Source organism: Marmota marmota, unplaced genomic scaffold (assembly GCF_001458135.2).
Source record: "Marmota marmota marmota unplaced genomic scaffold, marMar, whole genome shotgun sequence".
NCBI classification, from domain to species: domain Eukaryota; kingdom Metazoa; phylum Chordata; class Mammalia; order Rodentia; family Sciuridae; genus Marmota; species Marmota marmota.
Genome location: NW_025999891.1, coordinates 7,238,452 through 7,252,630, shown reverse-complemented (window position 1 = coordinate 7,252,630; position 14,179 = coordinate 7,238,452). Strand labels below are relative to the sequence as shown.

The 14,179-nt window shown below is 48.4% G+C and overlaps 1 protein-coding gene across 1 annotated transcript in view; it reads left to right on the top strand.

The window, feature by feature from the left end:
* The window catches only part of Asic2 (acid sensing ion channel subunit 2), a 1,061,443-nt gene that overhangs the window by 1,042,674 nt on the left and 4,590 nt on the right, over positions 1 to 14,179 (top strand). The window contains exons 4-8 of the mRNA XM_015501193.2: positions 4,090 to 4,240; positions 6,511 to 6,567; positions 8,458 to 8,611; positions 9,949 to 10,040; positions 13,929 to 14,008. Coding sequence (XP_015356679.1) covers positions 4,090 to 4,240; positions 6,511 to 6,567; positions 8,458 to 8,611; positions 9,949 to 10,040; positions 13,929 to 14,008 — 534 coding nt within the window. The remainder of the gene's footprint in view (positions 1 to 4,089; positions 4,241 to 6,510; positions 6,568 to 8,457; positions 8,612 to 9,948; positions 10,041 to 13,928; positions 14,009 to 14,179) is intronic.

The following is a 14,179-nucleotide window of genomic DNA, read 5'->3' as shown; positions in this document are numbered from 1 at the left end:
TGAAAAAGTAGACAAAAACAATTCAGAAAAGATAAAGAAGAGTTGGGCAACACTATCAAATAACATAATCTAATTGCCTTTTCAAAATACTAAACCAAGAATTACAAAATGTATATTTTTCAGGTGCACAGAGAACATTTACCAAGATAGAATATATGCTAGACCATAGAACAAATCTCAATAAATTTCAAAGGAATAAAAACATGGGTAATATGTTTTCTGAGCAAAGTGTAATTAAATTAGAAATCAATAGCAAGGAAAATGAAAGAGAACACAAATTACCACCATTAAGCATGACAGGGCATCACTACCACTTCAATGGACATTTTTAAATGATAAATGCATATTACAGAGAAGTTTGTGCCAATAAATTTTAAAATGGAGATAAAATGAACAAATTCCTTGGGGGGAAAAACTGCAAGTTACCAAAACTAGCGCATAAAAAAATAGAAAATTTGAATGTCTCTGTATCTATTAAAGGAATTGAACTCATAATTTAAAATCTTCACATGCACATACACAATCACCAGGTCCAGATGGCTTCACTGGTAAATTCAACCAAGCATTTAAGTTAGAAATGAAACCAAGTCTACACAAACTCAAAAAAAAAAAAACAAACAGAAAAAGGAAACACTTCATAACTTTTTGTTTTTAATGAGGCCAGTGTAATCCCAATAACCAAACTTGATGGGGAATATAACAAGTAAATTAAATACAATATCCCTCTTCAACATAGAGACAAAAAATATTCCCCCAAAATATCAGCAAATCAAATAGAGCAATATAGAGACGATAATAAATCATGACTAAGTGAGGTTTACCGTAGCAATACAAGGGGGGGCTCAACATGTGGAGATCAATCAATCTCATTCACCATAGCAACAGAACAAAGGAGAAAAATTATGTGATCCTCTCCATATAAGCAAGAAAACATATCAGCAAAAATAGAGTATTCATTGATGATTTTTTAAAAAATTCTCAACAAAGTAGGACAAGAATTCTTCAGTCCAACAAGGGTCTAAGAAAAATATATGCCCAACATTTTTAATGGTGAAACAATGAACCCTTTCTTCCTAAGATCAGAAACAAGGGAAGGATATCTTCTTTCTTCAGTATTTTTTTTTTCCAGTATTATACTGGAATTTCTAGCCACTGCAGTGGGGCAAGAATGAAGACTAAAAATGATCAAGTAAAAGTCAAACGTAAAGAAGAATGAACCACTGATAAGGGATGCAAGAGCATGGATGAATTTTAAAACATTATGCTAAGAGAAAGGAGCTCCACACAAAGGAATCACACGCTATTATTCTATTTTTATAGAATCCAAGGACTGGCAGAGTTAGTTTATGACAGAAAGGAGACCAGTGGTTGCCTAAGAGTTAGTAAGGAGCACTTGACGGCAAATAGGGAATTTGGGGAGCTACTGGAAGAGTTCTATCTTGATTAGGGTGATTATTGCAAAAGTGTACTTTTTAAAATTCATCACATTGCATATAAAGCTTGATGCATTTTATTATACATAAATTATATCCTAATGAAGTTGATATTAAAAGTAGGCAAATTCAATACCATTGAGGAAAAGGTAAGCCTCAGATTATAGGAGATATAGAGAAAATATTCATGATACATATATATGACAAAGGACTTGAATCCAGACTATGTGCAGAACTCTCACAACTCCATAGTAAAATATAAACAAGATTTTTTTTTGTAATGGGTAAGAGACTTGGTCAAATACTTCACACAAGAGAATGTATGAATGGCCAATGAACACATCAAGTTGTTCCCCAAATCATCAATGACCAGGGGATTACACACAGAAATAGCGGTGTGATCCAGTTACACCTCCAAGAAGGATGAAGATCCGAAAAATGACCATGTCAATATTTGAATTTTTGACGTGGATGTGGAGAGACTAGAACCCCTACCCTCCAGTGGGAAGATAAAATAGTTGGGCGGTTTCTTATACAATTACAGCTACATCTCGCTTATGAACTGGCTAGTCCACTCCAGTCACTGACTCAAGAGAAACTATAATACCTGTGCACAAAATGACTCCTAAATACACGTTCCACTCTTTTCAATAATTACCCAAAACTGGAAACAACCCAAACACCCACCATTGGGTGAACAAATAAACAAATTGTAGTGCATTCAGACATGAAACACTACTCAGAAAAAACAAAAGGAAGTGAATTCCTGATGGAAGGGTGGGTAAAAATCTCAAAAACACGTTGCATGGATGAAGCCAGACAGATACATAATCATCAGCTGGCAGTCTGAAAGGGCGGGGAAACAGCCCAATAAGCATTCTTACTAGGTATCCTGAGGCTGTAGGACAATTAATACTCAAAGGAATAAAAGCAGCAAAGGGAGTGTTTGGAATTTCTCCCAATAAAATTATTACTCCATATACTATGAATCAAATTGATGAGTTAGCTAATGAGTTAAATACTTGGGCAATAATCATGTGCAAATCTAATGTTTCATTTGATAACCACTTACCATCTAATCCTTTATTGTCTTTTTGGTCATCGCATCCTGTAATTTTTCCAAAAATGACAAGAAAAACACCTATCATGAATGCTCCAAATATATTCACTGATGGATCAAATAATGGTACAGCAGCAATAGTTACACCTGATCAAACTTTTACATTTTCAGTACCCAAACAATCAACTCAAAAGGTAGAGCTTAATGCAGTTTTACAAGCTTTTGTGATGTTTAAAGATTCTGTATTTAATTTATTTTCTGATAGTCAGTATGTAGTTAATGCTATAGTATCTCTTGAAGATGCTGGTAGGATTTCCCCTTCTTCTACTGTTTTCTCTTTGCTTTCCACTATACAAAGTCTAATCTGGGACAGAAAAGATCCATTCTTTATAGGACATATCTGGGCACAATTCAGGAGCCACTTGTCAAAAGAAACTAACTTTATTTTTAGAACCACACACACCAAACAAAACCGCTCCTCAGGAAAAACCCTCAGAGCCCAACTGCCACCACCGGCTTCCCACAAGCCTCTCTCTCAACCACAAGCCTCCACACCTCCCACAATCCTCCTGCTCTTGAGGCCGATTGGCTGGGTCGCATGGGCGGAGCCAAAAAAGTCCCCCAATGAGCAGCTCCGTGGTCTGAAAGGGCAGGGAAACAGCCCAATGAGCATCACCGCAGAGGAGCCAATCAGCTAGATGTTGCTGGGGCACTGTGAGCCAATCATCATCTGGCAGTCTGAAAGTTTGCTGGGGCCCCTTTGGCTGTGGCTCTCAACATCTCATAATGAAACTTGTAATTACGTGGTGAGACCAGGCAAGCCAAGCTGTGCTAAAGGAATCCATAAAAGTGCCTGGGTAGAAGGGGAACTGCCTGGAAAGGGACAGAAAGGGGCTTTCTAGGGTGACCGATGCCCTGAGTCTTGGTTGGTATGCTGTTTACATAATGATACATTTGTCAGAACTTGAACTGGACACTTAAAATTTGTATATTTTATCATATTTTTTATTCTTCGATCTTAAGAAATAGGGGTGGAAAACTTACCTTGGGCCTTAACACATAGTAAGTGCTAAACAAACATTGATTCTCTCATGCTCCTCCCTCCCCATCCCCATCAGGCAAGCACCATAGATGCTAGAAGAAAATGTCTGGTCATTGGACCTCTGAGAATAGGAATGTCATTCTCCCCAGAGGGGTGTCATCCACAGCATGATCAGGATCATAAATAACAATGGTTATACCTAAAATTGCTATATTCTGATTCCTCCCCTAGGTTTGCCTCTCCAGGTCCAGGTACCAGGTTCCCATGGCTCCAGCCAAGGGGTGGAATTTAGCTGGGTTATTCTAAAAGGTGAGAGATAATGTGTGGAGGTGAGAAGACCCAGTTTTGGATAAGAGGCCTCCTTACATTTATGGAAGGTTGTAAAAGGTGAGGTCTGAAAAATCCTATTGGTGCCAGATATGGAGGGTCCATGAGGCCAGTGGCTGTAGGTTGTCATGCTCAGTAGCCATCTGTTGATTGAATGAGTGTCCGTCGGGGCTGAACAAGCATCCTCCTCCAGGGATAACCACTGCCCCCTCCTTCCTCTCTTGCAGCTTACATACCTGCCCCCGCCGTGGGGTGAGTGCCGATCCTCGGAGATGGGGCTCGACTTCTTTCCTGTTTACAGTATCACCGCCTGTCGGATTGACTGTGAGACCCGCTACATCGTGGAGAACTGCAACTGCCGCATGGTCCACATGCCAGGTTGGTGCCGGGGACCACCTGGGACCTGCTTTGCATTTCTCACCTTGATGGGAAAAACTTCACTGTTCTGCAAGAACTCGGAGGGATGTTGTTCTGTCATTTGGTTCCTAAATATTTACACTGCAGCTGGAAACACTCAGTCCAGCGACCATGGCAGCATCCTAGTTAGTGTCCAGGAGTGCCCAGATGTTTGGAAAACATTTAGCCCAGTGTTCAATATGTCTGCCAAGTGTTTGATGCTCTTACCTCTGAGAGTTTAGTGCCCAGACCACTGGATGTTTGCCATTCTTGCAACCTGGCGTGGTACATGCGTCAACATCCAGATGTCTATTGCTTTCCTCCAGATGTTTCCCTTCTTGCATCCAAATGTCTAGCACCCTTTCAAGTGAGGCAAAAGTCTATTACCCAGCAAATAAATGTGCATGTACTGACACTTCTGTTGTCAGACTAATAATGCATATAGCCATCTCTTTAGAGGTAGCTGGTATGTCAGGCAGCAGCGTAGATTTAAAGCTGTTTGGGCAGGAGTTTGATGTTACAGTATGAAAGAATGAGTGGGGCTGAAGGCAGGGGGCCCTTGGCTTCTCTTTCAGCCTCCTCTACTCACTTTGTGACATGATATAAATTACTAACCCTCTCTGTTCTCGCTTTTGCTATTTTCAAAATATAATCATTAGCTGTTAGGAAGACAAAATTAGGCCAGAATATTTTTAAAAATGCTTTGCAAAGTGAAAGTCAGGGGTTGTGTTGGCACATGACAAGGAGAAATTAAAATTCATGTTGAATGAAGACCTACAAAGTGCCAGGAACATTGCCATTACATTTTGTGATTGCTGTTTCAAGATTATATCATACTTTCAGTTATTTAACAAATCCTTATTGAACACTGAGTTCCTCACCAATTACTTTGTTATAACCCACCCTGGAGTGAACATCCTCATACTTAGGTTCTCAATTACTTCATTAGTAATCAATTAGTAGTGACGTCAGTGATCTAAAATTAGAATTACTAATCTTTCAAATTGTCTCTGTCTAAAAGGGCCATCGTTAGGATGGAGAGATGACCTAACCACAGGGATTAAGGAAATCAACTCCCCTTCCCCAGCTAGGGACAGAGGTGCCTATGGAGGAAGGGCCAGAGAGATGCGGTTTTATTCACTCCGAAGATGAAGGAAGGTGGGTGGCCAGTGAGCTTGGGGCAGCCTTCAGAAACTGGAAAGGCAAGGATCTGAATTCTCCCCGGCAGCCTCCAGGGAAGAACCCCTCCCTCCCAACACCTTGAGTTTAGTCCTTGAGACCCGTGTCTGACTTCTGACCTCAAATCCGTAAGACAATAAATTGTGTTACTTACATGAAAATCACCTCTGACCTCCTGGAAGACAGAGTAGAAAAGGAAACATGCCATCTAAAATGTTATTATTGGAAAGAAGGAAGAATATCAAGCCTTCAGCTCTGAAAAAGGGGGGTTGGGCTAATTGATAAGGAAATGATAATACGATGGACTTTAGCATTTCATAAAAAGGAAAAAAGATCCCAGACTTCTACACAAAGAGCCCAGAGAGGGCAATCCAAAACTGATGAATGGGACTTGCCTGAGGCTCAGACTGAGCCAGCAGCTCGAGGGGTTTCGCCTATGAAATCTGAGCCAAAGGCGAATGGGTAAAGCGCCGTCCTCGACACCCTTACTATTACTACTGTAAAGTAATGTCTCCGTTACTGGTGTGAAATTCAGGGCAGAGCGGTGGTCATCCCAAAGCAACCTTGGCCACCTGCAACAGCGGGATGTGCTGAGAAGAGTCCCAGCCTGGGATGAGACTGAGCCCTGTCCAAAGCCCCCCTGAATGGCACCCGGCTATGGGTCCCGGGAAGGCATGAAGCTTAGCCCTCCACTCTCTCCTGGGTGAAATGGATTTGTGTGTCTTACTCTGAAGCCTACCTGCTCAGGCTGAAGGAGATCATGCACACCCAGATGTAGAAGGGACTTAACCTCCTCCCCACCCTCAGTCCTCCAGGCACGTCCACCCATCCCCAAGGGAGCAACCTGAGAGAAGTGGGTCCGCAGGCCCTACGGTCTCCCGCTCAGGAGGTGAGCCCCCCTGGCCAGGCTCACAGAGCAGATCAGCCTTCCAGCTCTGGTCAGTGCTCCCTTCTAACAATCCGCTGGCCTGCTGGGTCCCAGGAGGTGCTCAGTGTGCCGAGCCCAGGGAGGCGGGTGCTGCTGGCGTGCATGGTTCTGCCTAACTCTCCCTCTGGGTGTTTCTTCTTTGCAGGGGATGCCCCTTTCTGTACCCCTGAACAGCACAAGGAGTGTGCAGAGCCTGCCCTAGGTCAGTACTGGGGGTCAGAGGTACTGGCGTGGGGGTGAGACTGAGATCTTGGAGATCATCCGGGTGTGGGGGTAGAAAAAGGAACCCGGAGGGGATGGGAGGAAAGGGGCTGGGCAGGATGGGTTCACTGCAGGGGCAGGATAGAGAGAGAAGGAAGGAGGAAAAGACAGGAGACAATTGGTACAAGAAGATGAGGGTCACGGAGAACGGAGAGAAGGAAGGTCCAGATGCAGAGATAGAGACCAAGTGAGTTTCATGAGGCACTGAGGATGCTCGGGAATGTAGGGAGAGGGCAGAGACGGAGAGATGATGGACAAGGAGCTCCCAGAGTAGCTTGGTGATACTTCTCCTCATGCTTTGGTGGTGTTCACGCAGAGGCTGAGGTTAGTCCAGAGCCCACCAGTCTTTCCCTCCCATACACTGTTGAGCCCTGGGTGGCAGGAGAAGGCAGCACGTGAGGCTAGGTTTACACTCCGTTATGCAAGTGGAAGGCACAGAGCCTTCCCTGTCCTCCTCCTCCTCCGGCAGCCTGCTGGGCGTTTGCTGTTAGAGTAACTCTGCTGGACCCCCAGCCAGAGCACCGGGAGAGAGGAAGAACCCACAAAGGCACTGCAGCCCCAAAACGAGCCCTGCTCTTCATGCTGCCTTTCTACCATCCTGGGAAATGGATTCTAATCAAGACAAGCAGGGAGCAGTGTAGACAATGTGTGCTCAAGTGCATTCAGCAGCTGTCCCTGAGGGAGCTAAGTGGGGACAGAGCTGGACGCGCACTCACATCCCGATGGTTCCAGAAGAACTAGGGATGGGAGGAGACAGGAGTGACTTCTAATGTGTTCAAAGATTCAGTCTTTGGAATAAAGACTGAGCAAGACCCAAAGGTGGCCGAAAGCACGGAGATGAGATGAAAAGAGAGAGACGGGTAAACAGACAGGTCCTAAAGAAAAAAAAACATTATTCTGACACTTGTTCAAATGGTAAGAAGCTTTGAGGCTGTTGCAGTAGGAGTCAAGGCCACAGTGACAGGGGAGAGAGAGGGGGCTCAACCCAGAAGACAGCAAAGACAGCTGTGCTCATGGCCAACGAGTGATGTGAAGGAATCCGAGGACAGAAACTGACAGAGAGGAGCCATCAAGGGCAGCAGGGTTCTTGAGAAACCAACTTAGGCTGCTTGCTGGAGGTTGGCCAGGGGGATGAGGTATATCAAGGGCTGGGATTCTCTCTAAACTGCCCTTAGCAGGATTCCTGCTCAGTGGGGTGAGGTAGGCCCAGAAAGGGGGAGGCCAAGATCAAGACTTAGTCCAAAAGGCTCTGAAGAGCCTGGCTCAAGTTTGGCCAGGGGAAACAGCTTACACCCCCTCACCTGTTTAGAAGAAGGGAAGAGAGGGAGAGAAGGGTCCTAGCTGTAGGGAGATTGTCTCCAGGGAAAGGAATTGAGGACATTTGTACACCTGTACCCCAGCAGGTAGAGGAGTTGGGCGTTGGCTCTGAGGGAGCCCTAGCAGGAACACCAAAGGGACTGGGTCCCCAGGTGCAGTGGTCCCCATGAAGACTTTGATGGTGGCCCACTTTGTGAATGAGAACACAGAGGCTAAGAGCAGAAAAAAGAGCCCCCAAAAATCCAGGACTCCTTTGAAGCTTATTCTCCAAAAGTGACAATATTTGAGCAATCTTTAAAGATTGACATGAAGCAGGGGGAGAAAAAAAAGACCCCGACTATAATAAAAGCCCAGCTCCTCTCTCTCCATAACCCCCCAGCCCTGTTTCTTAGGACCAGAACCACCCCCCCCCTTCCAACTCACCTCCCAGCTGCTCAGATCCCTCTAGGCTGGGCCAGAAGCCCCAGTCCCCACACCTGATTATGACCCCCCCTCCTTCTCCCCCACCCCCCAGGTCTGCTGGCGGAAAAGGACAGCAATTACTGTCTCTGCAGGACCCCCTGCAATCTAACCCGATACAACAAAGAGCTCTCCATGGTCAAGATCCCCAGCAAGACGTCAGCCAAGTACCTTGAGAAGAAATTTAACAAATCAGAAAAATACATCTCGTAAGTACAATGGGCATGATGGGGAGGTGGAAGGAGGGCTGGGTCAGGAGGAAACCGAGGGAAATGTGGGAGGAGGGCAAAGCTCATCAGTTCAGTTTAGCAAGCATTAATTGAGCACCTGCTGCATTCCAAGCTCTGGGTTTAGCATTTAGAATAAAGACAAAGTTGACTTAAGGATTGGCCCCCACCCTTAGGGAGGGAGGCTATAAGGTGCAAGGGGTAGACTTATCCCAAGAGACCCCCGGAAGCTGCTAAACGGTTAGGAGGTGAGTGACAGGCTCAAGTTTGTACGTAGACCCCTGCTTTCCAATGGAGCATCCTGCGGTGACGGAAGCCTTCCACACCTGGGGCGCCCAGTGTGGCAGCCACTAACCCCATGTGGCTGATGAGCACTGGAAAGGCAGCCTGTGCGAGCAAGGAACTGAACTCTCATTTTATTTCATTGGAATCAACTTCGCTGTTTTAAAAAGACCCCTCAGGCGACTGTCTAGGAGCCGGGTGGAAAGCCAGATGGGGAGAAGGGAGACTGTTACGAGGCAGTTGCCATAAACCAGGCAAGAAATGGGGAGGCCGACTCCTGTGCAGAGAGAGGAGGATTTGCTCCTCTCATCCCCAGTCACTCCTTCCTGTCAGGACCGTTGCCAGAACCCACCCCAGGAGAGCTTCTGCTCAACAGGTGGAGAACAGGGGGCACCGAGAGCCTGGTGAGCAGTGCTAAAGGAAATGGGAGTCAGAGGTGCCAGGCGCCGCTGTTTAGCAGGCATTCCGCAGGCGGTAGTGACTTTCACTGCCAAGATGGGCCTCGTTAACACACCTGCCTGCAGGAGAGGTGTAAGAGAGCTTCTGCCAGGAAACCCCAGCAGGCATGGGCTTGCTCTCTAGAAGATCCTCTGACTTTGGCAGCTGCTCAGCAAAGCCAGGGCAGGGCCGCCTCCTAGGAGAAGCTTGCTCTCAGTCCCAAAGGACTTGGGGGGTTCTCAGGAGTAGACAGGACCACCCAGGAGGTCAGCTGGACAGCTATCTCAGCCAACACCGGCCTGGTCAGGAGGTTGCTGGACTCGTTTTCATACTAAGGACCTGGGTAGGCTCGTGGGGGCTCCGAGTCTTGGAAGCTAGGCAGGAGACCTGGAAACATACCAAGTGGCAGGTAGAGACAAGGGCCAGCGAGGGCAGCCGGTAGAGGCCTGTGGTCCCAGGCAGGAGTCAGGGCTCCTGGTTTCCAGCTCCACTCTTCCTGGGCCCTCATTCTTCCATCTGTCCTTGGGAAAGCTGAATCAGGCAATCCTGTGAACGCCGATGGCTCTAACCGTGTATGGTACTGAATATTCCCTCTGCAGAGAGAACATCCTCGTTCTGGATATCTTTTTTGAAGCTCTCAATTATGAGACAATTGAACAGAAGAAAGCATATGAAGTTGCAGCCTTACTTGGTAAGTCGGAGTGTCTATTGCACAAATCTCCACATCTCCAGGGGTGGGCAGGTGGAGGGAGCAGGCAGACACATAGGTATATAAGCCTTCTAAGGAGGCGACTAATCACTCCCTCTTTCTTTACACTGCCCCTGGCCCAGAAGGGAGGAGCTCCCTTGTGGTGCAGATCTTAGGCCCAGCTCAGTTCTCAGCCTGGACGCTGTTTCCCCGTCTGTGCAACGAGGAGGTTGTGCTCACGGGTCTCTCAGGAGCTTTCCTGCCCTGCTTTCTTGGGTTCCACAGTCTTCTGCCCCTGGGTTGGAGTCAGTGTCCTGGGGTATGGAAGGAGCAAAGAGCTGTAGGAAGAAGAAAGGAGGAGATGCTCCATGGTGGGTGGTCCCCAGGCACCTGACACAGCCAAGGTCCCTGATGAAGTCATGCCTGGAGAGCAAGGTTCCTGCACCAAGAAGGCGGGTGCTGCACCCTGGACCAAGAGTCCATTGTCAAATACAAATGAAGGGCCCCTTGCCCCAGAACTCCACCAACCTGACTGCCACCCCACAGTAGTTCACCTCAGCTGCCCTAGACCCCACTGGCACACAGTGGACACAGGGAGTTAATTTCCACCCTGACCCAGCCCAGCCCCAAACTCACAAGACCTCCAAGAGTGGACAGTCAAAGGACCTGCCCCTGGAGCCCTTCTGCCTACTCCCCCGCATCTCAAGAAAAAGTGCGATGCTTAGGCCCTAAGGAAGAAATAGCCATTGTCCCCGTGATAGAACTAGGTGAGAGTAGCATCCCGGGAGGAACAGGTGCATTCTGCATGGAAGTACAGAAGGACGTGCTGGCTTTGAACCCAAAGGCTGCTGAAAAACAGCTGTGAGAATCTGGGCCAATGGCTTCACCTTGCTGGACCTCAGGCTCCTGAGGTGCAGATTAGATTTACTAACCCCCAGTTTATGAGCTTGTTGCAAGGGTTAGATGTGATAAACTCTGAGCTCAGAGAAAGTCCAGAAGCAATAGGTTCTGGAACCTGGACAGTCACCAGGTCAGTGACCCAGGGTCCATCTGGGCATTTCTACACTTCCTCTAGGAGGCTAGGGACTGAGTCAGAGCTCAGTTCCAACTGGGTTAAGATGGCTGGCACTCAGGCTTTCAAGGTCATTGTGGTCAAAGGTAGCCAATAGACTCATGAGCTGGGCCCCAAAGTAGAGGTCCAGCTCCTTCTCGTAAATCTTGTGGGTCTGACCTGTATTTCCTAAAAGTGATTCATAATGTGCTTCCCCACTCCTCTTCCCTCCCCAGCATATTCTCTCTCTCTCCCTCTCTCTCTCCCTCTCTCTCTCTCTCTCTCTCTCTACACACACACACACACACACACACACACACACACTCACACACTCAGTAAGGAGGGCCCGAGCTCTGAATCTGTCATTCTGCATCAGATATGAGGATGAGCTTGTTCCCAGCATCTTGTTCCCACCCAGAATAGCTCACTGAGGAAATCGTGCTGCCATCTGTACCTCCTGTGATGAGAGAGAGCATGTGCCACTTGCACACCCTCAGCCATCAGGCCCAGCCCAGCCATCCCTCACCACCACCTAGTGTCGGCACACATGCGCACTGCCCAGGCGCTCACCCAACCCAGGGGTCCCTGCACACAACCTGTGCACATGCACACCAACCTACAGGTCCATGTAGCCCATGGGGTCCAGAACCACACATAAATGCACACCCACATGGCCCTGCCTGCCAGCCACGCAGCTTCAGACACTCGTCCATGCACACAACCTAGGAAGACACAGTCCTCACATACACCTGCATAACACACAAAACATACCCACATCTACACATGCTTACACACCATCTACCTCCACAGACTCACACTCACAAATGCACACACACACACTCAGTGTGCCTAACTGAGGGAGGTAGCCACCCACAAAAAGCCATCAATGGCCAGACCTGCTGGCCTCCTTCTAGACAAATATGTGCATACACACACACACACACACACACACACCACCTTGGAACAAACCCTTCCTACTCCACCACTGCATTCTAGTCACACTGCACACAAACGCAAACTCCCTCACACTTGAAGTACATGTACGGAAGTACACACTCCCCAGTAAGTCTGCATTAAGGACATTCGAGAGAGTGAGGGGGAGGAAAAGAAGCCAAGGGGAGCCATTCAACCTAGTATCAAATCAAATTCCCACCATCTCTGCTGGTCCACCTGGGAGTGTGGGTGTTGGGCTTTGCTCAGCCATGTGCGAGGGAGCAGTCGGGGCGACCTACCCCTCAGAAAGTCCTTAGACTAAGAGGTCCACCCCCACCAAGGGCATCCCCCATTCCCACCCTGTTCCCCAGCCAGCCTGGAGGCTGACAGCTGGCCAGTAGAGCAGGGAGGGACTCCACGGTTTTGATCCTCTGCCCCACTCCTCACCACCACCACCACCCGGGCAAGGTTTCTGCAAAGGTCAGGGCTTGTCAAAGCCACACACGTTGGAGGCCACTCTGCACCCCAGAGCTGTGCTCTACTTGCTGACTCCAGAGCAGAGCATCTTAGGCTTCTGAGGAGTCCAGACCCTTTGAGAACCTGACGAAAGCTGAGGTCTCTCTTGCCAAAAGTGCCCAAGTGCCATGCACTATGGCCTTCACCTTCACGGGGCGGTTTCCAGCCATCCAAAGCCCACCCAGGAAGGTCGGTCTTAACCCCTGGCCTGAGAACCACTCAGGGAACTTCAAAAATGCTCAGAATCAACCCCAGAGGTTCTGATTCTCCAGGCTTGAAGTGCATCCAGACATCTACTCAGATGGAAAGTCTCCCAGGAGAGTTGATGCAGGGATTGGAAGACAAATCTAGAGAAATTTGACCAAAGGAAACCTGATGTCCCAGGGTGAGAACCTCCACTCTAGAAAGAGACCCCAATTGTTGAGAGCCATATCCCCGTACGGGCCACCAAATGCCGCAGTCTGGCTGGGCACAATCAGGAGCCACTTGTCAAAAGAAACTAACTTTATTTTTAGAACCACACACGCCAAACAAAACAGCCTCTCAGGAAAAACCCTCAGAGCCTCAACTGCCACCACTGGCTTTCCACAAGCCTCTCTCTCCCACACAAGCTTCTCTCCACCTCCCACAATCCTCCTGCTCTTGAGGCCGATTGGCTGGGTCACGTGGGCAGAGCCAAAAAAGTCCCCCAATGAGCAGCTCCGTGGTCTGAAAGGGCAGGGAAACAGCCCAATGAGCATCACCGCAGAGGAGCCAATCAGCTAGATGTTGCTGGGGCCACTGTGAGCCAATCATCAGCCGGCAGCTGGAAGTTTGCTGGGGCCCCTTCGGCTGTGGCTCTCAACATCTCCCCCTCTCTGTTTAAACAACAAGCATGTGGCTTAGGGACCGACCCTTAGACAGGAGAGAGGAGACATCTAGGACCTTATCCCAAGAGTGGAAGGTGCCCCTAGGTGGCCCTGAAGGCAATGCCATGATGGTGGGGGAAGAGGGGACATCTGTGGTGCCACTGCTCCTGAGACCCACACCCAGGGCTCCTGACACTGGTGTATGAGGCTATCTGCACCCTTGTCCAGGGCAAGGGCCCAAACATCTTGTCTTTCCCAGTGGGGAGCCACATGGGACCCAGTGTGGTTCTGAGGGTGATGGAACAAGCCCATGAGCCCTTCCAGTAAGTGGTCACGTCAGTCCCCACCGTCACTGGGTGCTGACACACTTGTCTCTCAGAGGCATGCGGTGGGCCCAGCCAGAGGCCTGGCCCTCTCATGATAAACCCAGGCTCCCCGTGGAGGGGACGCTGTTCAGGAACTCTGGCTTCCAAGTTCTTCGTCTGTTCACACCTTCCTGTGTGAGTAAAACCAAAACTTTGGTCTTTTCCCCTCTCTCTCCAGGTGACATTGGTGGTCAGATGGGATTGTTTATTGGTGCTAGTATCCTTACAATACTAGAGCTCTTTGATTATATTTATGAGGTAAGATGGGATTGTCCTCAGGGAAGTGACCCTGCCCTCCACCCGCCTCCAGGCTCAGAACCAAGGCATATGGAGGTGCCTGGCTCCCCCCCACCCAGAGCCTGCTCCTCCTGCTGTGCGCCCATATCTTTCATTGCCCAATCCCTAGGCATGGCGGGGGGGGGGGGGGGG